Genomic DNA, 26,626 nt, shown 5'->3' on the forward strand with positions numbered 1-26,626 from the left:
ACGACACATTCATATTGTGACCCCCGGTGACCTGACCTCGCTGTGACCTGACCTGGCATCAGTGACCTCAGATAGCAAAGTATGTGTTTGACGAACAATGTGCCATCGATGGTTTTCAATAAATTACCAATTTACTCGCTTTCACAGCACATTTCTTGAATTGCCTGTGAACGGTGAAAATCTGACCTTTGACCTGACCTGTGACGTCATCGGTTTGACCTAGGTCAATGAAATTTGGTCACAAGGTAGTTCCCGGGTGGGGCTATCGAACACCGTTTGAATTTTGAAAATCAGCCGGTAACTTTCCGAGATCTTAGGGGGGGGCCGAAACGGCCCCCCCCCCCCCTACGGGTGGTGGGTCCGCCGGTATAGCCCTACGGGGCGCGGGTTAGGTAGGTATAACTATCTATATCGACTCAGAAATGAAACTTTTTATCTAACGACAGGTAGGTCGTGTTTATTTCAGTCCAGGCAGCACTTACTAAGTGGCTATTTGATCAGGAAACTCTTTGCAATTTAGGTATTGTCCATCTCTGCCTTTCCAGGGCTCATGCAAAATTGTATTGGCTACGCCTAGACGTTTAAACATATAATTACTAACACCACATTTATTGTTATGATATACTCGTATAGCACGCCATCACTAGCACTTGTCATGTTACCCCAATGCCTCCCCCTCCCCTCCCCTCCTCTCCCATGGCGTCCTCCCCTGCCACTCTCATGTTTCCCGAGTGTGTTTGTGAAGCGCATATACATCCGTAGTAACCTACAACACCTCCCCGACACACTTGGCACGACGCCAGACACGTGCGTAGACCACTCTGGCCGAATTTGCCCACCTTCAGTTGGCGTTCGACAAGCGTCGGTGACGGCGGGCGGTGTGTGCACGTCGTGTGTATGTGTGTATGTGTCGTGCACGAGGCGCGAGCCGCGGGGCCTCCTCGTTGAGCATTGCTGAAGTGTGGGACAGTGCTGCCCCTGGTGGCGATGAAGGGAACTTCGTAAGCTCTGCAGCGGTAAGCTTGTTGCACTGCGCTCGAGCTTCTGTGGGCAGTCGCCGACCGCTTGTGCGCGGGGTAGTCGGGGCGCTTCCTCTTCCTCTATCTCGGGCCCGGGAGAGACGAGCTTAGAAGAGTGATCTTCCTCGCTCTCTGGAGGTCGTCTCATCCTCGTGGAATCCTCCTCCTACTGCATCAAGACAATTTCTTCAGCATTTAACCACCTGAGGAATCCATCTTCTATCTTCAGTCCCTCCCTCCCATAAAAGCAAACTTACACACTCGTCCAGTCTTTCTCACTCTCCTATTCATCTACACCCCTTTACTGCTGGAGAGACAACTCAGCGGAGCCAGTGAGGCGATTGTGAAGAACTCAACTCCACTTCTCTACAAGGCGAAAACAGATTTTAACGACCGTCATAAGTTTCTGAAGGTAAGTTGTAAATGAAACGCAGACCTTTTTTTCTTCACCGTCTTCCTTTTTTCACTTCACCGTTCAGAGCTTTTTCAGCTGAAGTGCATTGACATGTGTGTGTGTGTAGCGGCATTGAGCTCAGCGGATCCCTGAGTATGATCAAAACGTACCACAATAATGCATGCGTCCGTACTCATGAGCAATTGTGCCATTATGTGCTTAGTATGTGCATTCCCAATTCTAAAACAAATGCACAAGGCTGATCTGATAGCGCTCGAAGGTGGTTCGCCGTTAGGAACCGGTCAGATGAGCGACCCGTTCAAACTTCAGACCTCTTTTTGCGCACGTGCGCGGAGTGTGTAGGCCATTTTTGCATCTTGATGACGGCTGGCAGTGGACCGATTACGCGCAAAGTAGGGACGCCGTAAATGACCCTTGGGAACATAGATCAGTGGCCAGCACAACTCAGTTGAAAAGAAGTTGTTGGCAATGGTATTGTCAATAGTTGGCAATGCACGTAAAAACGCACGTGAAGGACCCCCCACCCTCCCCCAGTAGGGCGCGTTATACGCAGACCCCAGTGCAGTGAAGCGCGAGTTACTTAGTTTAATTAACCCGCGCCCTGCTGGGGGGTGTTTGAACACCCCCCCCTTGTGGTTTTTCGCAAATATCTCAAAAACGGCGGCGCGGAGCGCCGCCGTTTTTGGTACACCTTATCATACATCCATTCTACACATGTTGTGAAAATTTCAGACCAAGGTCATTCAAGGTCAGGTCACCAGGTCACTTGAAGTGACCTCACCTCATAAAAAGTTTCAATGTCTGTCATAGCTACACCGAGTGCCCGATCGCTTTGAAACTTTTAGCGATTGCTAAGAGCAATGGCATGTACAAAATGTTTATCTCAGAATTTTGATATCGATGACCTAAGGTCAGGTCAATATTGCGACCTCCCCATTATAAGTCAATGGGAGAAAATTGAAATGCGCCTCTTTTGGACGAAACACATTATTAACACTCCCAAACACCGCATTACAAGTGGTTTAGACACACTGAACATGAAAATGGTGTCCGTGACCCTTGTTTGTGCCCTGAGGTCATCTTAGGTCACGAATGGTATCTAACAGTTTTTCGCAAATAACTTTTGATAGAGGCATGCTAGAGCGATGAAAACGCCTTATATGTGTTCAGCTCGACGATACGGATCGACTGATATGCAACATGACCCTTTCCGGTCAGGTCATGACCTTGACCTGAGGTCAAATTTTCAAGTTGACCTTTCAAGGTCAAGTTATAGTTCATTCGATGCGTCTTGACGAGAGGAACACGATGCCGGTGAAAGTAAGCTCGTACAAGGCTTGGGTCAAAAGTTATTGCAGAAAAACTGTTTCCGAAAAAATCGGCTATTTTTGCAGTTTTTGCCCCCTGCAGGCAAAACCGTTGACGTTAGGTCAAATCTGAGAGAATTACTCAGAAAGGGCGTTAATAGGGCTATCGAATGCACTTTTCCGCGGCGCTGTAGCTCTATTGGTTCCCTAGTTATGCGTTGGCTTCTTGGAAATTTTCGACATTCGACCTGGAAATCGGCGAAATTTTGCCTTCAATGACCTCTGGTGACCTCACCTTTGACCTGACCAAAAAATTGACCGAAGTGATTTCGTCATTATTTTTTACGCTCTTTCGAACGCCGCCTTCCGCGTATCGCTACGTGGCCCAGGAGCCGAGTTACAAGGGGGGGTGTTTGAACACCCCCCCCCCCCCCAGCAGCGCGTGGAAATCCAGGACCCCCAGCCGGGCGCGGGTTAAGGAGTATAATCTGATATGCTTGCCACCAGGGCCTCGTTTCATGAAGCGAGTCCGTAACTTACGCCGGTTTTTGGTCTTGTATTGCCAGTGCATGTGAAGCGATGACGATAATTTGCATCTTAAGTACTACAAGGCACCCATACCAATAGCTTTGCCAAGGTTAGTTGGATACAATCATGGAGCAAGCCGTGACTTGAAAATCCGCTGAAGACACTTCAGTTAAGCAAATACAGGAAGGAAGCATCTTCCAGATAGAATTATAAGAGATATACGGATTTTACCAGCCAGTTTCTCGCTACCTTAATCCCCGCCCTGCTGGGGGGGGGGGGTTTGAACACCCCCCTTGCGGTTTTTCGCGGATATCTCAAAAACGGCGCCGCGGAGCGCCGCCGTTTTTGGTACACCTTATCATACATCAATTCTACACATGTTGTAAAAATTTCAGACCAAGGTCATTCAAGGTCAGGTCACCAGGTAACTTTAAGTGACCTCACCTCATAAAAAGTTTCAATGTCTGTCATAGCTACACCGAGTGACCGATCGCTTTGAAACTTTCAGCGATTGCTAAGCGCAATAGCATGTACAAAATGTATATCTCAGAATTTTGATATCGATGACTTAACCCTCGCCGGCACAGGCCATTTTGAGTCCTTCGACGGCACAAGGGGGGGGGGGTTGGTACGACCCCCCCTCGCGTTTGGCCCCTGATCGAGCTAGAGCTTCGCGGAAAAAACGAGCGTGTTGCCCGTCACGAGAGGAAGCCGATGATATCCAATTTTAAGGTCCTAGGTCATCGAGTGACCTTCCAGGTCAGGTCAATGACCCGAAAACCGGGAAAATCGGGACCTGTTAGAAAGTCGTAAAGTGTGGCTGCTATGTGGTTTTCCGGGGTGCTGATCACGAATATCGTGTTAGTTTTGATCAGAAATGATGTCTTTAAGCATTTAGACCAGGTCGGGTCAGGTCAGGTCAACCGGTAGGGGTTGTGACGCCGTAGGGTGACCGGTTTTGCAAAAAGTTTCGAAAAGTTTTGCTCCCCAGGTCTAATCTAACGTATTTGGGGGTGCTGATCACGAATCCGGCGGAAAAAATATAAAATTCGAATTTTTTTTGACCGCCCCGGCTCTTTGATTATTTCCGGTTTTCTCAATTTTTGCATGTTTTTGAATAATATGATGAATGTAATGAAAAAATATTAACAATGTATCGCTAAATGCATGTACCAGTCGATTCGGCATACAGCGGCGTCGAAATCGGCACGCCGCCTGCTTCACCGGCCTCGCAGGAAAGCATAAGGCTCGGAAGGTTTGCGTTAGTTACCCGATTCTCTCCATAGATGGCGCTGGCGTAGCCGCCCGCCGGCCGGTCGTTGCCGTGCCGTTCACAGCCCCGGCGGTCACTTGCGACCGTCGTGGTCGTTATGCTACGTCTATCAAAGCACGACAGAAATGTTCACTTCATTAGACATATTTTAGACCTAATGTTGAATTGGATAAATGACTATCGTGAATTGGCGAAATAGTGGAGTGCGCTCGGGAGCCATTTACAATAGCGAGGATCGTAGGTGGATTGATCTGAGTAACATATGACACTGCGTTCACTGTTGATATGAAGTTTATTCACACTATGTAGTCGGGTGACATGAGAACAAAGTGACTAACATACCTTGTGTACGACACATGGATGAAGCTAATGCTACTTTTTCATTTTGTTTCGGTAGGCCCATTTGTTCAGAGCGTAGCCGTCCTGTCGGTCTGCGCCTGTTACAGCTGTGACTGATTCGGTGGTCAGCTTTACAGCCCTTTCGGTGGATTGGGTATGGCAGGGGACCCCCGTTTTGGAGTCTGTAGAAAGTCGCGCAACTCATCCTCGCTCATGTGTCGTACACAAGGGGGTTCAATGTCTCGGCCCTCGTCAACCGCTCGCTGCACGTTAACCAGTTCCATATAGTTGTTCGCTTGAACGTTAATTTCCGGCAGCCGGAAGTGCCGAATGGGCTGCTGCTGTGGCGGTGGGGGGTGGCAGCTTTGGCGGCGGTCGTGGCGGCGGTGCCGGCGGTGGTGGTGGTGGTGGTGGTGGTGGTGGTGGTGATGGCCGCCGCCGTTTCAGACGCCGCTGCTGCTGTTGTGGCGGCGGCGGCGGCGGCGGTGGCGGTGGTGGTGGTGGCGATGGCCGCCGCCTCTGTCGCCGCTGCTTCTGCTGTGGCGGGGGCGGGAACGGCGGCTGCTCCTGTCGCTGCCTTTTTTGACGAATGCTCTGGATTAATAATCCAAAACGAATGCTCTGGATTAATAATCCAGAGTATTCATCAAAAAAGGCAGCGACAGGAGCAGCCGCCGTTCCCGCCCCCGCCACAGCAGAAGCAGCGGCGACAGAGGCGGCGGCCACCGCCACCACCACCACCGCCACAACAGCAGCAGCGGCGTCTGAAACGGCGGCGGCCATCACCACCACCACCACCACCACCACCACCACCACCGCCGGCACCGCCGCCACGACCGCCGCCAAAGCTGCCACCCCCACCGCCACAGCAGCAGCCCATTCGGCACTTCCGGCTGCCGGAAATTAACGTTCAAGCGAACAACTATATGGAACTGGTTAACGTGCAGCGAGCGGTTGACGAGGGCCGAGACATTGAGCCCCCTTGTGTACGACACATGAGCGAGGATGAGTTGCGCGACTTTCTACAGACTCCAAAACGGGGGTCCCCTGCCATACCCAATCCACCGAAAGGGCTGTAAAGCTGACCACCGAATCAGTCACAGCTGTAACAGGCGCAGACCGACAGGACGGCTACGCTCTGAACAAATGGGCCTACCGAAACAAAATGAAAAAGTAGCATTAGCTTCATCCATGTGTCCGTTAGGCGGCACGGGCGGACATCGATAGCAGCGCCTCTATCGGTCACTTGGAAAAGCTGGGCTGTAGGCGACGAAATACCGGCTGAGTTGTCACACGTTGAATAGGTTTATAGCCATCCGTCTTGTGAAAAAGTTGAACTTTTGCCCTTAATATTTCTACAGGCAATTTTAGAAGTGTCTTCACATGGATTACAAAACCATTTAGATTATTGTATTCACTTCAAGCCTTTCCTATTGTTCTTGATGATGCGGGAACTATTTATAATTAGTGTTTCTAGCTTAGTAAAAGAACATACTGTGCAAACGATGAAAAAAGCATAAATGGAAGATTTTAAATGCAATTTTCTCTAACAATTAATGGTAAATTCTCTGCATATCAAGGAAAAGGTGCATGCTAACTGATAATTTAAAGTTCTTGGGGCCAGTTGTTTTCTTCTTTTCTTACGTCGCCCCAATGGCCGCGAATACACTTGTGATAACGCCTATCGCGTACACAAGGTATGTTAGTCACTTTGTTCTCATGTCACCCGACTACATAGTGTCAATAAACTTCACATCAACAGTGAACGCAGTGTCATATGTTACTCAGATCAATCCACCTACGTTCCTCGCTATTGTAAATGGCTCCCGAGCGCACTCCACTATTTCGCCAATTCACGATAGTCATTTATCCAATTCAACATTAGGTCTAAAATATGTCTGAAGTAACATAAAAATGAAGTGAACATTTCTGTCGTGCTTTGATAGACGTAGCATAACGACCACGACGGTCGCAAGTGACCGCCGGGGCTGTGAACGGCACGGCAATGACCGGCCGGCGGGCGGCTACGCCAGCGCCATCTATGGAGAGAATCGGGTAACTAACGCAAACCTTCCGAGCCTTATGCTTTCCTGCGAGGCCGGTGAAGCAGGCGGCGTGCCGATTTCGACGCCGCTGTATGCCGAATCGACTGGTACATGCATTTAGCGATACATTGTTAATATTTTTTCATTACATTCATCATATTATTCAAAAACATGCAAAAATTGAGAAAACCGGAAATAATCAAAGAGCCGGGGCGGTCAAAAAAAATTCGAATTTTATATTTTTTCCGCCGGATTCGTGATCAGCACCCCCAAATACGTTAGATTAGACCTGGGGAGCAAAACTTTTCGAAACTTTTTGCAAAACCGGTCACCCTATAATGTGACGGGTATTCGTAATACGTGTCAACCGCCTCGGACAGCTTCGTAACATGTTACGAAGGCACCAAAACTACTTCGTAAATGTTCAAATGGTTGCTAAATTCGAATTCAGCTCCAAAAACTAGCCTAGAAACATGTAAAACTCGAAAAAGTGAACCGAGGTCACCCGAGGTCACCAAAGGTCAATGACCTGACCTGACCTTCAGGTGACCTTGACACCCACCCTAATGCATGGGAGCAACATCAAATCACATGTTTGAACTTTGAAACCACGAAAAGCTTGCAAACGCGCGGCTAATGCGAGCCGACATGCGCCGAACCGCGATTTCGGCCAAACATGGTCACAGAAAAGAGGTCACAGGTCAAAGGTCATTGGGGTCAGGGTCATGAAATTTTCAGGGTAGGTGTAAAATTGATCAATGCGAGGGTACTGCAAGTTTCGTCGCGATCGGCTGCTTTTTACGCGAGTTATTCGCGAAAACCCTTAGGGGGGGGGGTTGCATCAACCCCCCCCCCCTGAGCCGGCGAGGGTTAAGGTCAGGTCAATTTTGCGACCTCCCCATTATAAGTCAATGGGAGAAAATTGAAATGCGCCTACTTTGGACGAAAGACATTATAAACACTCCCAAACACTGAATTACAAGTGGTTTAGACACACTGAACATGAAAATGGTGTCCGTGACCCCTGTTTATGCCCTGAGGTCATCTTAGGTCACGAATGGTATCTAACAGTTTTTCGCAAATAACTTTTGATAGAGGCATGCTAGAGCGATGAAAACGCCTTAGATGTGTTCAGCTCGACGATACGGATCGACTGATATGCAGCATGACCCTTTCCGGTCAGGTCTGACCTGAGGTCAACCTTGACCTGAGGTCAAATTTTCAAGTTGACCTTTCAAGGTCAATTTATTGTTCATTCGATGCGTCTTGACGAGAGGAACACGATGCCGGTAAGAGTGAGCTCGTACAAGGCTTGGGTCAAAAGTTATTGCAGAAAAACTGTTTCCGAAAAAATCGGCTATTTTTGCAGTTTTTGCCCCCTGCAGTCAAAACCGTTGACGTTAGGTTAAATCTGAGAGAAGCATTCAGAAAGGGCGTTAATAGGGCTATCGAATGCGCTTTTCCGCGGCGCTGTAGCTCTATTGGTTCCCGAGTTATGCGTTGGCTTCTTGGAAATTGTCGACATTCGACCTGGAAATCGGCGAAATTTTGCCTTCAATGACCTCTGGTGACCTGACCTTTGACCTGACCAAAAAATTGACCGAAGTGATTTCGTCATTATTTTTGACGCTCTTTCGAACGCCGCCTTCCGCGTATCGCTACGTGGCCTAGGAGCCGAGTTAGAAGGGGGGGGGGTGTTCAAACACCCCCCCCCCCCCAGCAGGGCGTGGAAATCCAGGACCCCCAGCCGGGCGCGGGTTAACCCTCGCCGGGCCTATTGGTTTTCTACATACGCGCCGGCCGAGGGGGTGGGGGGGGGCGGGTACGACCCCCCCCCCTGTGTTCGCCTTGCTCAGGCGCGTCGAATGATATACTTTTTGTTCGGGTTAGGTCAACTTAGGGTGTTTACCTCAGGTCAAGGTCAGGTCAGCACCCCCAGGTCACGAAGCTGGTCGAAAGAGGTCATGTCGCATATCATTCTATTCGGCAGGTCTTCCTGAGTCCATTGGTGACTTTTCCGACTCGCTAGCTCAATTTGATCAAGAGTTTTTGACGAAAAAATAATGTGACCTTTTGACGTCATAAATGACGTCCCGCAAGATCAACATTGCAAAAGTGACACATCTAACCTTGCAAGGAGTGCATTAAATCACTATTCTGTGTGCTTGAGATAGTTGGAGATCGTTCCCGGCGCCAGAATAGCAGTTTTCATTTTTCCCCATTGCATTGACTTATAATGGTGAGGTCACGAAAATGACCTGACCTCATATGACCTGTTGGAAAAATCCGAGATATGCAAATTGTGATACTCATAATGGATACTAGATCCTGCAAGTTTCATTTCCCTGTGACATCTCCTCTGGCAGTGAATGCGTTGCGAAGTCGCGACATCTGAAGACCGTGCAGAGATTCACTTATGACGTCATAGGTCAGTGACCTGACCTGACCCAAAAATGCGGTTGGTGTCAAAAGATCCGGCTTGAATCAAAGGTCAGGTATGCCAAGTTTCAGCTCTCTATCGCCAGCGTGTTCGGAGCTATCGCGAAAAAAAACCTATGGGGGGCGGCACCCGCCCCCCCCCCCTCGGCCGGCGAGGGTTATTGCTTCTTTTGGTCAACTGAGGATAAGCTTAATTTGTTTTGAACATGATAAATGCTTACATCGACATCAGTCATCAGCTAAACCAGTTTTTAATTTGCCGTGTACCTAATGAACTGTGTAGAACGTTTAACATTCGAAGTCAACACATACATATTTGCTTCCTGAGTCCTGAACAGTGTTCAAACCCCCACACTGTTAACAAAATATTTAATGCAACAGTGTACATTGCATTTAATTGTTTTTTAGCAAAAAATTGTGTGCAAGCCAACACCCTTAGGTATATAACTAAGTTAAATATAGTCTACTTAGTCATATGTATGAAAGCTGTCAATAAATTCTCATTCATTCATCAATATATGATCATCTATCTTCATGTCATATAAAAATAAAATAATTCTAGCAATAATTGAAGACACCAGCTCCTACCGGTGCGTAAGTGCCCAACAGCCCACGCTCGGCCTGCCCGCTACTGATAAAAATGGTCCTGTAGCGGCCGGTCCCAACCAGACATGAAGCAATGTCCTTCACTTTTCCGGTTAAATTAATAGCTTCTAACCGGTTTTCATGTTGCACCACGACCTCCACTTCACTGCCACGGCCAGACGCATCTATATTTAGAATAAGTTTTCCACATACTGAGTGTAGTGCACTGCTGTAATGAAGGATTGATATTGAATCCTTTGGCGTAATCTTTGCTATGTGATCGAAGAAAGAGAACGGGAGAGAGAGAAAGAATGAAAAAAGAGGAAAAGAGGTAGAGGAACAATAATACGAGAGAGAGAGAGAGAGAGAGAGAGAGAGAGAGAGAGAGAGAGAGAGAGAGAGAGAGAGAGAGAGAGAGAGAGAGAGAGAGAGAGAGAGAGGGAGAGAGAGAGAGAGAGAGAGAGAGAGAGAGAGAGAGAGAGAGAGAGAGAGAGAGAGAGAGAGAGAGAGAGAGAGAGAGAGAGAGAGAGAGAGAGAGAGAGAGAGAGAGAGAGAGAGAGAGAGAGAGAGAGGAAGCAAGAACGAGTAAGATACAGCGATTGGGCTCTGGGGTGATAAGACTATAGATCTTCAAGAAATCATCTTGACTAGGCACTGAGCACTGGACGGCCTTCACTACGATGTTTGCAAACACCAGCGTTTCGACGCCACACTTCCACTGAGTCTGAAAGATCATTGTACAGGAAGACGTCAGCCAAATGACCTTCGTGGTTGCATTCCTGCGTCTGCAGCCGGCCAGTGTAATGGTTTTGTGCGTTACATTTCCGGCTCTTGTTATCATTGGAGAATGACGCGGGACTAGCTGCGAAAATAAACACACTGCAGAGGAGTACAACTACAGACGCTAGACGCAGACGGCACAGACACCGGTGCTTATGCGAAACACGCTTGCAACGACGATGATGTCCAAAACACAAGACATGCAAGTTGCAATGTTGAGAGTGAATAGTCGGTACTGTTCCCGACTGGCCTAGCATAACAAGGTTTGACTGTTGTTAGGTCTGGGCCGGTAGGTAGTTATGTTTCTCGCCTCGCGTTCGATTTGACACCTGACAGAGTCACAAGGAGCGGTGCCGTTATACCAACAGGTTAGCCGATCAATACCAAATCGCCAAGTCGCAGCACTTGTTCAGCCGGGCAAATAGGTTTTTACTGCGATCGATTTGCTGTGCTGCTGTGTCGCTAACTCACACCTGTGTACACTTTCCTGAGGCAGATGAGCAGACTTTGAAATGCGCCACATATCCAAGGTTAAAAAAGGGGAATGACACCTGCGGGGCTGGTCAAAAGTGCCGATCCAGTGATGTTATCAGAGCAAAGCTCAAGTATTCGTTTTGTTTTGTCGGGAGCAAGCTCTTTCGGTCTGAGGTCATTGCAGAGCATGGTATACCTAATAGGTCAGGCATTACTCAAGAAAATAGCGATTTGAATACCTGTCGTCTTCTTGCATTATATTCCATTTGCAATTCATAAGATATTTTCTGAATAACCCCAGACACTTCTCTCCTGTTTCAGAGTCCGTCACCATGCTGGACGTCGACGCTACGTTTGTGGAGATCAACGGCTGGGGCCGGTACCAGAAGCTGATGTACCTGCTGCTCTGCCTACCAACCAGCATCGCAGGGGCGGCCGTCATCAGCCTATCATGGACCGGCTTCAACATGAAGTACAGGTTAGTAACGGGAGTCAACTTAAACTAAAAGTCAGTGAAGGACTGTCATTTTGTGCATGTGAGTGCGTATTTTTCGCGATGCTTGGTCAAAGGCCGTTAGGATGTAGTTTTGTTTATGTTGTTTGTTTTGTCCTCAGACCTCAACAATTCCGCCGTAAGCGAAATCTGAATAAAAGTTACGTTTGTGAGACACTAAACAACGCTGAGGTGTGGAGTAGCATTCGCAGCCTGTCAGCCTTGTAAGTTTCCAATTTTTTGTTGAACATCGTTGGGAAACGGGGTCTAGGACAAACAAACAATACAAACTTTGCCAAATTTTGACGCAATTACACTCATAAAAACGACCTTGTTTTATTTTGGAATACCAGTCTCAGTATCATGTCAAACATGTCACTTTCTCCAGAATCAAAAGTCACGCACACATCTCTCAACAGTTGATAAAATAAGCCGACCTCAACATTTTCTGCGTCACACCAAACGCACAAAGCGCGCTCGGTCTCACCTAGAACAGAGCACCTTTCAGTTTCATGGCCGAGTGAGTCGGCAGGGTATTTTGGCCCCGCGCAGTCGGTTCGTACCCTCCCGGGTACCTAATTTTGGGCCGCACGCCCGAACCACGAGAGAGGCGTGACCTTTGGCACCGAGCCAACAGCCAACAGTTTGACATTCACACACGTGGGCGCTTCGTGAGCGATAGTGGGAGGGGAGGGGAGGGGACAGCTGGGGAGAGCTTCTGAACGTGCGAGCAGGCTTAGAAACATTTCTTTTTTAAAACCGTGGAAGGCAAACGATCAATGTTTACGTGTGAACTTTATTCAATCGTGTTTTTTTTCATCATGGTGCCAAAAATGACCTTATGCTCAATAATTGCTCATGGTTCGATAGTGAGGATTGAATTAATAGTGCAAAGACAAATAAATATCACCAATATATTTCGACTTGCGTCGTCTTCGCTTTTTCACATGTATCAAAACAATGTACCTACCATTTTTCTGTTTACTCATTTTCTATTTCGTTTCAGGTGTTTGGTGCCTGCTTGCGAGAACGCCACTAGCGCCACCTATGACGCGTGGTTCCTCAACTTTACCACACCACGAGACGCTGACCCAAGTGACCCGGCTTTTCCATGGAGCGAGTGTCAAACATTCCAGCCCATGGTGCAGGGACAGTGTAACGCTGGAGCGTTTAATGAGACTGTGACTCAGGAGTGTAGTCAGTGGGTGTACGATACGTCTATCATGGAGTACACCATCGTGTCAGAGGTGAGTCGGAGGTCAGCAGGGTCACGAGGTCGGGCAGCGGGGTCATAAGGTCTGGCAGAGCAGAGGGGTCACGAGTTCAGACATCGTGGTCATGAGGTCAGGTAAATGGGCCACGATTCGCGACAGTATTGAGTTAAATGATTAAAAGGAAGGCGAAAGAGTAATTAAATTGATATAAATCGGGATCATGAGGTAATGCCAATATCAATAAATCATTGCTTTTTGGTGTTTTCATGCAAGCTGCCTAGAGCATTTACGTTTAATCCTACGCTGTCGTTCGATGAATTTCTTACGCTCCCTACGTATCTTCATTCTACGACAACTGAATGACATCGGAGAAAGGTTTATATTTGCAACACATGTTGACAATCGTTTTCATATGTTTGCTTGTTTATTTATTTGGTTATGTTGCTTAGTTGCTTAGGGCACGCCAACTGCAATGAGTATGTTGCTTCCATAATACTTTCCAGAACTTTTACCCAGCCTGACATATAACTTGGCGTATCCCCTGTGTTGCGTTATTTCAATAGCTCCATTCATTTGTTGTTCCCAGTACCAACTGAGCTGCGGGCGCGCCTGGCTCATCTCTCTGGCGAACAGTCTCTACATGGTGGGCATGTTTGTCGGATCGCTCGTACTCGGATACATCTCAGACAGGTGAGGATCTGCTGAGAATGTGCTACATTTCCTGATTTTATCAGTTATCCAATGAATCGTCGATTACATTCTGTGCTTCCTAAAACATACATTACAATTTAGGTGGCTTTTTGCTGTTTATATTACATGTTATGTACCTATTGATATAATATGTCACTTTAACTGTTTATTCAAACTTAATTGTTCGCTACATGGGATAAAGAGGCAATTATCTACATCGTTACATGACTAACTATTCTAACCTAATGACAGACACGAGGAGAATATCGAAAAGAACTTATCACAGTCTCTCACTCACGTGTGGCGAGATATTCTCTCCCGTGTGGCTGATTAGTGAAGTGTGAGGCCGTATTGTTACGCACGCGTATCTAATCACTCCACTTCAAGTCCACTAACTTCAGTGGTTATAGCGATAATTTAAGTGCGATAATTGGGGTGACGAGAGACCTTAGAGGTTGCCGGATATAATCTCGAAATGAATCTGATATCGATGATAGGTTAGGCATGCGGAATATGTAGTCTGTGATATGGTAAGCTAACGTTCCACAACAACATATGTGTGACCATTTTCTATAATCGTCTTTATGGTAAGGCATCTCGAAGCAGGGCGTTTGAAAGCGACTGATCCATCCTCATTTCTCGCATTGCTCCAGACAAATGCACTCATCACTTAGAACTATGTTCACGGTTCACACGAGCGAAGAGGTCAAGAGGATGATAATTGAGTGTTTCCACATTCAAGGAAGTCATCTTTGTGATCTTTGACCACATATAAGAGATAGAAAGCGTGGCACTGATGATAACACTAGGACTCTACCTACTCCGTTTCCAGCGGTAACGCTTTTGATAGGCACGTTTTGATTCGCGGAAAGGCAAAGGTTCAGATTTGTCTGCACTAAGATGACATTGAGTTCCCAAAATGCTCATGAAACGGCATTTTCACAAGATATTTCAACATGGGTCAACCCTATTCCGGGCGGGCTCTGAAAGGTTTGGAATCGGGCGGGGGCCTTTCCGGCTCCCCCTTCCGATCTCGAAAACCACGAATCGAAGCGACAAACGGTAAACGGCATATTATAGGTCGTTGAAAGACTAAAAAAAAAATATAAAAAAACGTGTTTGGGTCAGGGCAATATTAAGGTCACCAGAGGTCATCAGAAATAAGATGTTTTTAACAGGTATTTGCATGACCATTATTGGTCAACATCAAAATTTGACCTAGGAAGGTCATGCTGGGTACCAATCAACGCGTCATGACCAGACAAACAGATTAGTACCATTTACAAGTATTTACCACCATCATATCGTGATTTATTGGCCAAAAACTATTGATGACGTCACATGACCTTAGATGACCCTTCCCGGTGCCCCTGTCAGTAAATGGCACCTGGATCATTACAAATCAGATAATCTGTCACAATCCTGAAAGAATTGGGCAGTTTTGACTCGTTTACTCGAAGCAGGACACATTTCAATATTTCCCCATAGGCTTGAAATGTAAATATCACGACTCTGACCTGACCTCAGGTCAGATATAAAAATCATGAGATAAAAAATTGCACATACTGGTACTTCAATGAAGACCTGATGAGAGGAAATAGCTCCGTAAAAAAGCTCTAGCTCTGACGTAATTGCAAACTTTTCTGAGATTGGATCAACAAATCCGCTCTGGTGACCTGAACTGACCTGACCCGGCAATTTTTTTTTTGCTGGAATGTGCGCAATGAATATCTAGGAAAAGTCCCCAAGTATGAGCTGAATATCTTGCGGTGTTTGGCAGTGGCTAAAGAAAAGCCTGAAGGGGGGGGGGCGAAAAGGTCCCCCTCCCGCCCGGAATAGGATTAACTTGTTGAATCAAATGTGATTATTGGTCTTGTGTCATGATACTGTGTTTTCAATAGGTATGCAATAAAGTGTGATTTAGAAAAAGTTGTTGAATCAAACGATCGCGGGGCATCCTTAGAGCAAATAAAGTGGCTAATTCTAGTTTACGAAAATTAAATAACCTCTCAGGTGTTACGTATACTGCGAAAAGGTAGGAGTCGTTACGTCCTTTCGGTAGCTCCATCGAAACGAGTATTTCCGAGTACTTATCTGCTGATCGCTTGTTCGATCATGTCCCAACCCAGGACCATATCTCGTATGTTCGTTACTATCTGGAGATCACTGATGATTATGCAGACTCGGCACATTTGGCCTTCTTATTTTAGCATTGCTTGAGGCGTGCTGACACATGCGCACGGATCCCTCTTTCATCTCCCTCACATAAATATACATTTTCTGGTGCTGGCGTTTATATATTATGCTAGATAATACACTTGATACAGCCTATAAACATTAATTCGTGTTTAGACATCAATTACGGACGGGAATATTATGTTTTCGCTGATATGCTCCGGAGGTGTATGTCAAGAGTATCGCAATTAACACTTGTCTATGATGCAATGGAAGAGTAATGACCTATGGTAAGTTATCGTAATTGTGCAATCCCAAAATAAATGGTCCGCGACTTTACCACATCCGCTAGCTAGGACGAAACATTCTTGCGATTTTCGGCACGGTTAAGGTACGTATCCATTTACGAATATAACGAATATAACCAGTAAAACGCCTTTTGGGCGAAGAACGAGCGAGCGAGATAGTGAGCCCTTCACGTGCGGAAGGGCGAGAGGGTACTTCCAACGGACTTGTGCAAAGCACCCTTCTAACCTGTCGCTAGCGGTGTGCCAAATTTGAACGGAATCGGCCCAGCCGTTCTTGAGATCTGGAAGCGGCATTCTGCACGTGCGCGCGTGCAAACGGGGTCCAAAATGACTTTTGCACGGCACCCTACTAACCGGTCCCCAACCGTGTACCAAATTTGAGCGCAATCGGCCCAGCCGTTCTCAAGATCTGGAAACGCCCCCTGCACGTGCGCACGTGCAGTAGCACCCTAACCGCAACACATGGAAATGCATTGCCTGGTGGGTGCTTACCTGTATGCTAAGTTTCAGCGAAATCGCCCCAGTAATTACCGAGTTACTGAAATGGGAACAAATTTGGCACATCTTCTTTTTTATTTTGCACGTGCAGTGGGGGGTCACTCACATAGATCAAGAGTATCCGACCTTTGGTAGAAGGAATGCAGCTAGTAGCTACCCTATAAAAATTACCGCAAGACAATCGCTCAAGTCGCTGCTGAGATATGGGCCTCTCAAAATCATTATTTTTGCAAAACTGCTTGAACACCCTTGACTTTTCACGTGGCACGTGCCACGACGGTCACTGAGATGTATCAAAAGTAGTCAATTACGGGGTAGAAGGGATGGGGCTCCGGCTACCCAGCAAAAAAGACCGCAGGCCAATCGGTCCAGCGGTTGCTGAGATATAAGCCTTTCAAAAGCGTTACAGGCCGGGCCGGGCCGGGCCGCTCATACCTACTGAGATTTTTCCGTTATATTGAAAAGACTTCGCTTCGCTCGCTGCGCTCACTCGCTCGTAATAACACCTACCTACGTCTAACCTCGATAATACTAATAGACATATCAAACAAATCGAAATAAAAAATGCAGTATCTGGAATGTTTTCCGACTACATGTCATCTCCATTATTCCTATGTATACTGTCTACATGTAACTAACATGTCCTTTAAAACCAATAAGGTTTGCAATGTTGTTTCCGTCAACATCCCCATCATCACGAAGTACGAAGTGATTTCGTTCTTCTTCATCAGGTTCGGCCGAAAGGTGGCCATGCTGCTCTCGTTCTTCACGGTGGGAGTGGTTGGCACCACGATGGCGTTTGTTCCCAGTTTCGCTCTCTACGCACCCCTGCGCTTCCTCATTGGCGTGGGAGGCATGGGCATCTTCATGACCTGCTTCTTGCTGGGTAAGATCGTGTGTGAGACGCGCCGGCTAGTGAAGCGCGGTACCAACTGTTAAAAGTCGAAATTTTATTGATTGATCGGATTGAAATCAAAATCGTGTTGATCAAGAATGTCCTATTCTTTCTTCACAGGCTAGAACCAATGTTGTATCTTGCAGTTTGATGGGTACAAAGTCGAGCAAAATTTAACATCTCTATTTTTCTCAGCAAAAAAAGAACTTGCCATAAGGCGCACTACCGTTCAAGGATTGTTTCAAACGACGCGCTCACGCTGACCGAGCGGAACATCCCTGGCTTTCGTCTGACCGCGCATGAAGAATGAATATTTTCTTCCTCCGACAGGCGTCGAGACCGTCTCTAACGACGTGCGCACTCTTTGCGGCATGATCATCCACTTCTTCTTCCCGTTCGGTGAGGCCATGGTGGCCGTGTTCGCCATCTTCGTCAAGGACTGGCACAGTCTGCAGCTCATCATATCGGTGCCGGCCTTCATATTCATGTCGTATTACTTGTGAGTACTCAGTAGTCAGTAGGCACCTACTCGGTACTTCGTTCTCAGTGAAGTGCTTTCAAGCGAAAGCCGTTCGCGGTGACGTTGATGGAAGCTGCCTACGTTTCACCTTGGATGACAGGGTGCTAAGCACTTATCCCAAATCGGGTGCCTCATTTCGAGGATTCAGCAGTGATGGCAACCGTAATTTACACTGGCACCGCGTGACATTACACGAACAGCCAGTTGCAACGCTTGTTATTGCCTTGGGCTAGAGGTAGCAGCGTATTGACTCTGTAATGACCGATTAAATGCAGATCTACGTGAAAACATATCTTCAATATTTCAAAATGATAAACACGCATCTCATCTTTTTCACTTTACTCTTCCTAGCTTTGTTCCCGAGTCGCCTCGGTGGCTTGCGGCGGAGGGAAAATTTGAGCAGGCGGAGAGAAACCTTCGCACAGCTGCCAGATTCAACGGAGTCCAGTTTCCAGATCATCTTTTGAAGAAGCAGTCACTGGTAAGAAACGTGACAAATGTCCACGCAGTCTAACTCGAATCGGTCATGGGGCGGATATTGTTTGTCAATTTTGATTATCAATACGCACAATGCGCACTGTACCTACATACATAACTAACTAAAGGCACGAGTGGGTAATGGGTATGCCTTATCCATTTGCAGGGTAGGTACCTACCTAATTTGCAGTTATAATTTGCATATACAGTTATAACCTATAATTGCATAATTTGCAGCAATTTGCAATTATACGACAAAACTGCCGAGTTTCTCGAAGTTCACGTACAACTTAATTAAACGATCTCTTTCAATCCGTCTGCCATGCGATGCAATTTTAGGGATGCTGCGCAATGCGCATCCGTTGCAACATACGGATTACGGATGATTACTGATCACACCACTTGTTGGCTGCTTGAATTCGATGTTCTTCACTACACATAGGTACTGGCAGATAAATACCTACGCATCGCCAGACTCCGGTCCACAGACCAAAATTGAGTGACGAGTCCTCATCAACGTGTTTAGGCCGATTCCATTTGACGAAGCACTTGAGCTTCGCCACTGAGCATTGCGTTGTGCACAACAAAGACTCCTATGTGAGCTACAGTGCGTCGGACTGTAAGTTTATTGAGACGATGAAGAAACGACGCAAGCCCGACGTCCTTGATCACACAATAGCACATTGTGCCTTTTGATGTTCGAAGCATGTTCGGGACTCATAAGGAAAATGTCGCTGATAACACGAACGGAGTTTCATCAGTCTGAGCTAGCAACAGTTGTCAGTTGCTGCTGTTGCAATCACCGGAGTTCTGATCATGGGGTGCTCATCTTGTCAGGATGACTACAAGGTCTGCCTTAACCGGTCAAATTTACCTGCAACAGCGAACTTGGGACCATACGTATGACTTTTGTGGGAAGTGCATTTGCAATGCCTTTGCATTATCACTTCGTGCTAAAATGCCCGCTTAAAAATATGAAACTACCAGTTACAACCACTGATCTTAGCTGCATCTATCAATAACCGTCAGAAACACCTTCTCCATCTATTTGAGACAAAGATAGCACCCTGCAGCTGTGCAATGTGCATGCTTATTACGCATCATCCCCTTTTCCTGTGTCTGTCCGCAGAAAACGTCCAACTCAGAGACGCCTATTCTGCTGGACGATCCGCCTCAGATGTCCGTATTGGATCTGTTCAGAACGCCGGCGCTGCGGTGGCGCACACTCATCATTCTCTATCAATGGTAATGTTGTATGTATGTAACGTATGTATGTATGCATATATGTATGTGTATGTATGTATGTATGTATGCATGCATGTATGTATGTGTGTGTGTTTACACACGACTTTGTAACTATTTAACGATCATGAGCGATCTACATATCGCATGGGTTTGGTTATGACAATATTCACTGACTGAAAGTTTATTGAGTCGATGAACAAACGACGCCTAAAACCTGAAACACTCCATAATCCATTTATCGTTCTCTAATAGTGTTAAAAAGAGTTGACTTAGACAATATTCGCTGAACGAACAAATCGTCATAAGCTTTATCGGAAATTTAATAGAGTTTCATCAGTAAATGAGCTAATGAGCGTAAATCAAAACCAGCCAGAAGCCGAAAGTTTTTAGCGGAGATGTGATAGGGAGGTACTCTAATTTATTTATGTGTGTTTGGTGGCACGTTGATGTGAACAGTAAAACGTTGGGATGCCCCGTTCCTCTTGGCCTTTGAACCCAGTAAGGTTTTAAACATAACAAACCTAAAATCAAGGAGTGGGTATAAATAAGTCCCGGGACATTATTAGGTGCCAGCTTCACAGACCATCAGGTGGCTACCAGAATGTATAGGTAATGGTTTATCGGACAGTTTGCATCGCCATCTTAGATAAATATCACAGAGTGTAAGTCAATGATTGATTTTCAACAGCTTGTCACCAGACCACGATAATTACAAATAAAGCTGTGAGATTAATAGTGCGAAGACATACGGCAAATGTTAATGGGTATAATGTTGAGGTTGTCTGCGCTCCAGTGCAAGCTGGTTTATACCAGCTAGATGCGCTGGAAACTAGTTTATTGGTACTGGAAACGATGATAAATTGTTCTAACCTTCTGAAGAATACAGAATTAATATACACTGGGAACGCTGGGAATCATCGAAATTAGCACTCATGAAAAGCAACCTACACCAAAATCGGCACATTTTGTAGGCTAGGCATGCCAATGCCATCTTGTTTTGAGTAACCATTCATGAACCATCAAATGGTTCCAGTTTAGTACCTAACTTATCGAATATGTACATCACGATTTTTCCCCGCTATCGAAGGTTCGTCACTGCCATGGTCTACTACGGCTTGGGCATGAACGCTACCCAGCTGGGAAGCAGCGTCTACGTCAACTTCATCCTGGTGCAGCTGATCGAGATCCCAGCGGCCATCTCCTGTATATTCGTGCTCGATCCGTGGGGCCGCAAGCTGAGCCTGGCGTTGTTCTTCGCGCTGAGCGGGATTGGAAGTATCGTCAGCGGGGTGTGCTCCAGCGGAAGATCTGGTGAGTGGGAAAGGTCAAGTCCGAGTGAGGAGTGTCGAGTGAGTGAGGAGTGCCTGGTGAGTTGTTTGGGATGTCGAGTAAGTGGCGAATGTCGAATGGGTGAGGAATGTCGAGTGACTTTGAAATGTCAAGTGAGTTAACCCGCGCCCGGCTGGGGGTCCTGGATTTCCACGCCCTGCTGGGGGGGGGGGGGTGTTAGAACACCCCCCTTCTAACTCGGCTCCTGGGCCACGTAGCGATACGCGGAAGGCGGCGTTCGAAAGAGCGTCAAAAATAATGAGGAAAACACTTCGGTCAATTTTTTGGTCAGGTCAAAGGTCAGGTCACCAGAGGTCATTGAAGGCAAAATTTCGCCGATTTCCAGGTCGAATGTCGACAATTTCCAAGAAGCCAACGCATAACTCGGGAACCAATAAAGCTGCAGCGCCGCGGAAAAGCGCATTCGATAGCCCTATTAACGCCCTTTCTGAGTATTTTCTCAGATTTGACCTAACGTCAACGGTTTTGCCTGCAGGGGGCAAAAACTGCAAAAATAGCCGATTTTTTCGGAAACAGTTTTTCTGCAATAACTTTTGACCCAAGCCTTGTACGAGCTTACTTTTACCGGCATCGTGTTCCTCTCTTCAAGACGCATCGAATGAACTATAACTTGACCTTGAAAGGTCAACTTGAAAATTTGACCTCAGGTCAAGGTCATGACCTGACCGGAAAGGGTCATGTTGCATATCAGTCGATCCGTATCGTCGAGCTGAACACAGCTAAGGCGTTTTCATCGCTCTAGCATGCCTCTATCGAAAGTTATTTGCGAAAAACTGTTAGATACCATTCGTGACCTAAGATGACCTCAGGGCATAAACAGGGGTCACGGACACCATTTTCATGTTGAGTGTGTCTAAACCACTTGTAATTCAGTGTTTGGGAGTGTTTATAATGTCTTTCGTCCAAAAGAGGCGCATTTCAATTTTCTCCCATTGACTTATAATGGGGAGGTCGCAAAATTGACCTGACCTTAGGTCATCGATATCAAAATTCTGAGATATACATTTTGTACATGCTATTGCTCTTAGCAATCGCTGAAAGTTTCAAAGCGATCGGTCACTCGGTGTAGCTATGACAGACATTAAAACTTTTTATGAGGTGAGGTCACTTCAAGTGACCTGGTGACCTGACCTTAGATGACCTTGGTCTGAAATTTTCAAAACATGTGTAGAATTGATGTATGATAAGGTATACCAAAAACGGCGGCGCTCCGCGCCGCCGTTTTTGAAATATTCGCGAAAAACCACAAGGGGGGATGTTCAAACACCCCCCCAGCAGGGCGCGGGTTAAGAATGTTGAGTGAGTGGGGAAGGTCGGGTCCGAGTGAGGGTTCGAGTGAGTGAGGAGTGTCCGAGGAGTGGGATATCCCGTTCCCCTTGCCCCATGTTCATAACAAATATCCGGTGAGGGGAGGTAGGGCATGAAGGAACCGTCGGAGCAGGTTCGGTAAGATAGGTCCAGGGAGACATACGGCTCTAGTGAGCTGTGAGTGAGGCAGACGAAGGCCAGATGAGGGAAGCAGGTCCAGTGAGCGATCTAGATCACATGAGTCAGGAATGTCGTATAAGTGAAGCACGTCCGTGATAAAACTCGATGAGTGGGGCAGCTCCAGAGAGGCAGGCCAGGTGGGAGTCCGGTGAGGCAGGTTCAATGAGGCAGGTCCAGTGAGGCATCAGACAGGTCCGGTGAGGTAGGTCCGGAATTCGTGAAGGTCTGGTGAGGCAGGTCCGGTACGAGGCGTGCTAATTGTAAGTGCGTGCCTCTTGTCATATCCCTTCACTTCGAACTTTCATCCCACATTGCCCATGCCTTCGATGGCAGGTTTCCTGTAAGTCGTGACGCCCAAGTTACAATGTCCTAGTCGAGCTCTCAGGTACCTATACTGATATGGGAATCCTTCAAATGCTGATTCAGCGCAGATCAGCGAAAACGGACCAGCCAACAGCTCCAACCGGTAAAATCCGGTTATAACCGTTCAGGCTCGATCTCAATAGGTCGGTTTGGACCCGTGTAGGAAACTTTCAAAGTCCTTTGGTCTGTAGCGATATACATGCATTTATCCAAGAATGAGTAGTGAAAGTCTTGGTGTATGATTTTATGCTACTAATGAGCTCCGACTACTGAAATGCCCTACGTTCGTATTTCATAGCGTGAAAGGTCAAACAACTTCCCCGAATCATCACAAGTGAAGGAAACATACCAACAACATATAAAACGTCTTCTGTCTTCTTCCAGCCGCCATGGAGACAATCACAGTCGCAATGGCCGTGCTCGGCAAATACGGCTCATCGGCGACATTCGCCATCGTCTTCGTCTACGGTGCCGAGTTGTTCCCTACTGATCTGAGGAACAGCGGCATCGGGATGTCGTCAGCGGCCGGCAGAGTCGGATCCATCATTGCACCCTTCATCATTAGCCTGGTATGTATGTTGGGGGCGTTATTGGTGGTGAGAGTGGCGTCATGTAAGGTCATTATTCCCGGTTGTGTCTCGAGAGGATAGTAGACCTCTGACGTTCTTGGTTCAAGGTTCAACTAAATTTGGATCCAGGCTACCATCAAATAAATTTTATGGAGTTGTTGAACACTGATTAGTATCACTTACAATGTTCCATGTTACTTGTTAGGCTTTTCGCCATAGCTTTCGGAGCCCAGTGGTGCTCTCATGTTTCGAAGAGAGCACAATGGAAGTAAAACGCGCGTTTTTACACTATCAATCTGTCTCGACAGGGAGGTTCAAGCCAGGTGCTCCCGATGACCATATTTGGCGTGCTGTCGCTCATTGGGGCATTCATCACCGTGTTCCTACCAGAAACCTACGGAGAGAACCTTCCAGACACCATCGAGGAGACCGAGAGCTTCGGGAAGTGAGTGGCTGTCAGAAACGATCGACGGTGTGCAATGATGTGGGTGTCTAGTGCCATCTGGTAACGCCAGAGGAACTATTAGTACGTAAGGACACAGGTGGCGGTGCCATCGCTGCCAGCCCGCCCATAAGTGTTTGGTGGAACTGGGATCCGTATACCTCCCATACCACTCATCTATACTCATTTACCTCCCTTTCCCATGTATGCCTGATGGTCATAGGTACGTAATGAATGTGAAACGAATAAGATTTGTCAGTGAAATTCCAAATAAGTGGGTGCCTAATGCCTCATAAAACCAGAACAGATGCTTACTTTCTTGATAACAGTCATCACTTGTTCCCTTTCACCAACAGCTTTGCGTGATGCCTGGAATTGCGTCAAGGAATAACCCTGCCGATGCCAGTAGCAGTAAACAGCCTCTACAACATATCACGTTTCCCCCGACAAGTTTCCACCCACCGCTGACCGTCACTAACTCGCTGTGTGCCTTCCACAGGGACCAATCACTGTGCTTCATTCCGTGCCTGAACCGCCGCCGAGCCCGCAAGATAGAGCCCTCGCCGCGGTCAGCAAGTCTGACATGAAGAATCGACTCTCTTCAGTTCGCTGTCGACAGTTGATGCGCCAGGGGCAGCGATTTGATTGGTTGGAAGTTTCTCTTTGGATTGCCATGGAGACTGAAGGCATGTGTTTGTGTGATTTGTGAATGTCTGAACGATACTCTATTGTGACTTTTGTATGGCCTGCACTGCAGACGTGCATACTGCAAATGTCTGCTTGCAATGTAAGGCGACATAGTGGTCGGTTGCGTCAAGATGAGGTATTTTGTGTGCAGGAATTGAAAGTTGGCGAAACTTTGTAGGCTTTTCACCACCGAGTGCCTTATTACACTGGCTTGAGCTCTGCAACGGGCGTGGTGCCATCGTAACGTTCTCTTCTTATGTAGTTCGCTTTATCCGTGAGCAACATTCGTTCCTACTGACGGCAAGTGCTAACAGAATGGTGCTGCTCAGTGGGCATTCGCGTTGCATTTGGACAAATGGAAATTCGGAAAAGGTTTCTTACGCTGCCCTGTATGCTATAAGGGTTTCTTTGTGAACTGACTGAACCTAATTGAGGCATGCTGAATGATGTCAATTGGAAACGCGCTGTGAAGTATTGCCATCATGGGGTAAGATGGGTGTTGCAAGAAGGCCGTATTGTCATCTTAGATGTTATTTACTCGCTGTTAGTTCTCCCATTTTGTCATGGGGGATGCCTCGGGCGTAAATGACCTAGTGTGGTTGACGCGCCCGCAACTCTAAGTAACTAACATGGGTGATAGTTGTAGCCTCCCATCAGGTTGTTATCTTATCCAACTGCTTTATGGTTTCTTGTACTACTGAATGAGCGCCGCGGTGCACCCTTTACACGATGGAAATATCCCTGCATGAATGAATTATGTACACTAACTACTTCACGAAGTAATCATGACTATCAATGACTTGAAGTGTGAATCTGAAACCACTTCAACTGACATAATCCATGACTTACAAGTGTGGGCTCTAAGAGCTCACGTCAATCGGTCAATGGTTCAACTAACAATAAGCTTGTGTAGTGTGTAGCATAATCATGTTTAATCGAACTTAGAAGCTCGTTATTAATCGCCCAGCCAACAATTATCCTGTGCAGCATAACTGTTCATAGATAAATACCAAACATGTTCGTAGGCAATAACCAATCATCTTAATTAGGGGAGAGTGGGGCAAAGCGGCCACCCTAACGCTTCTCACGATGCAAACGCTTGATTTTTAAACTTGGAAATATTCTTTCTATAGGTACCAATGTGATCCCTATCAAGTTGCCTTTAATTTCAACTGCGTTTTATTTCCAAAGGCGTTCACATATGAAAGATATTGACAAAACTTTAAACCTATGCATATTGGCCACTTTGCCCCATACCCTGGGGCAAAGCGGCCACCGGCGTCTTCTCAAGTCCCGATATGAGAAACAAAATAGTTGCCTCGTGTACGACTAGGGTATTTGATGGTGACAAGGTTAAGCGAGGATGGATGTTTACTTTATCATCTTCCACCTGTAGGTAAACAAAGAAAGGATTTTCATGAAAAAACATTTAATTGCATTATTTGGTAACTCGTGCAACTGACAAGTGGCCAAGATGAATGCATGACGACACATTTGAATAAAAATAATGTTTTTTATCCAGATGGAAACAACTTATGGCCAATTGGGGGGTGGCCACTTTGCCCCGGCCACTTTGCCCCGCGCATACCGTCCGAGACAAAAGTATTCCAGCTTAGCTATTAGTGGGGTAAAAAACATTAAAATTGGTAGAATACATGTACGATAACCAAGCAATGCATGGACAAGAACGCCTATAAAAATTCCAAACGGTTATGGAATAACATAACATTTAAAAATTGTAAACATAGTTGGTAACCTGGCAAGAAATGCTTTTCCGTGTTTCATAGAACACTGGTGATGGGCCTGAAACCCCGGTGTGGCTTATTCGAACGACCGTGAAGAGAAGTATAATTGGAAACCATTAATTGGAACTGACGCCAGCTATGAAGGGCTAAAACGATGGGTGGCCGCTTTGCCCCGGGTGGCCGCTTTGCCCCACTCTCCCCTACTCAGTGGAAAGGCCACTAAAGCCCAGAACATATAGCTGCTGGCGCTGCCTGTTACCCAC

At 46.7% G+C, this 26,626-nt stretch overlaps 1 protein-coding gene across 1 annotated transcript; it reads left to right on the forward strand.

The window, feature by feature from the left end:
* Window positions 1-1,052: 1,052 nt before the first annotated feature.
* Window positions 1,053-25,664, forward strand: LOC122368939 (organic cation transporter-like protein). The gene is made up of 12 exons (XM_043343266.1): window positions 1,053-1,431; window positions 11,526-11,682; window positions 12,704-12,944; window positions 13,498-13,601; window positions 17,314-17,468; window positions 17,808-17,976; window positions 18,349-18,478; window positions 19,604-19,719; window positions 20,807-21,030; window positions 23,305-23,489; window positions 23,798-23,934; window positions 24,431-25,664. The coding sequence occupies exons 2-12, from the start codon at window positions 11,537-11,539 to the stop codon at window positions 24,516-24,518; spliced, it is 1,695 nt and encodes a 564-aa protein (XP_043199201.1). The 5' UTR covers window positions 1,053-1,431; window positions 11,526-11,536; the 3' UTR covers window positions 24,519-25,664.
* Window positions 25,665-26,626: the final 962 nt, after the last annotated feature.

This window comes from Amphibalanus amphitrite, unplaced genomic scaffold (genome assembly GCF_019059575.1).
Source record: "Amphibalanus amphitrite isolate SeventyFive unplaced genomic scaffold, NRLGWU_Aamphi_draft 000991F_arrow, whole genome shotgun sequence".
NCBI classification, from domain to species: domain Eukaryota; kingdom Metazoa; phylum Arthropoda; class Thecostraca; order Balanomorpha; family Balanidae; genus Amphibalanus; species Amphibalanus amphitrite.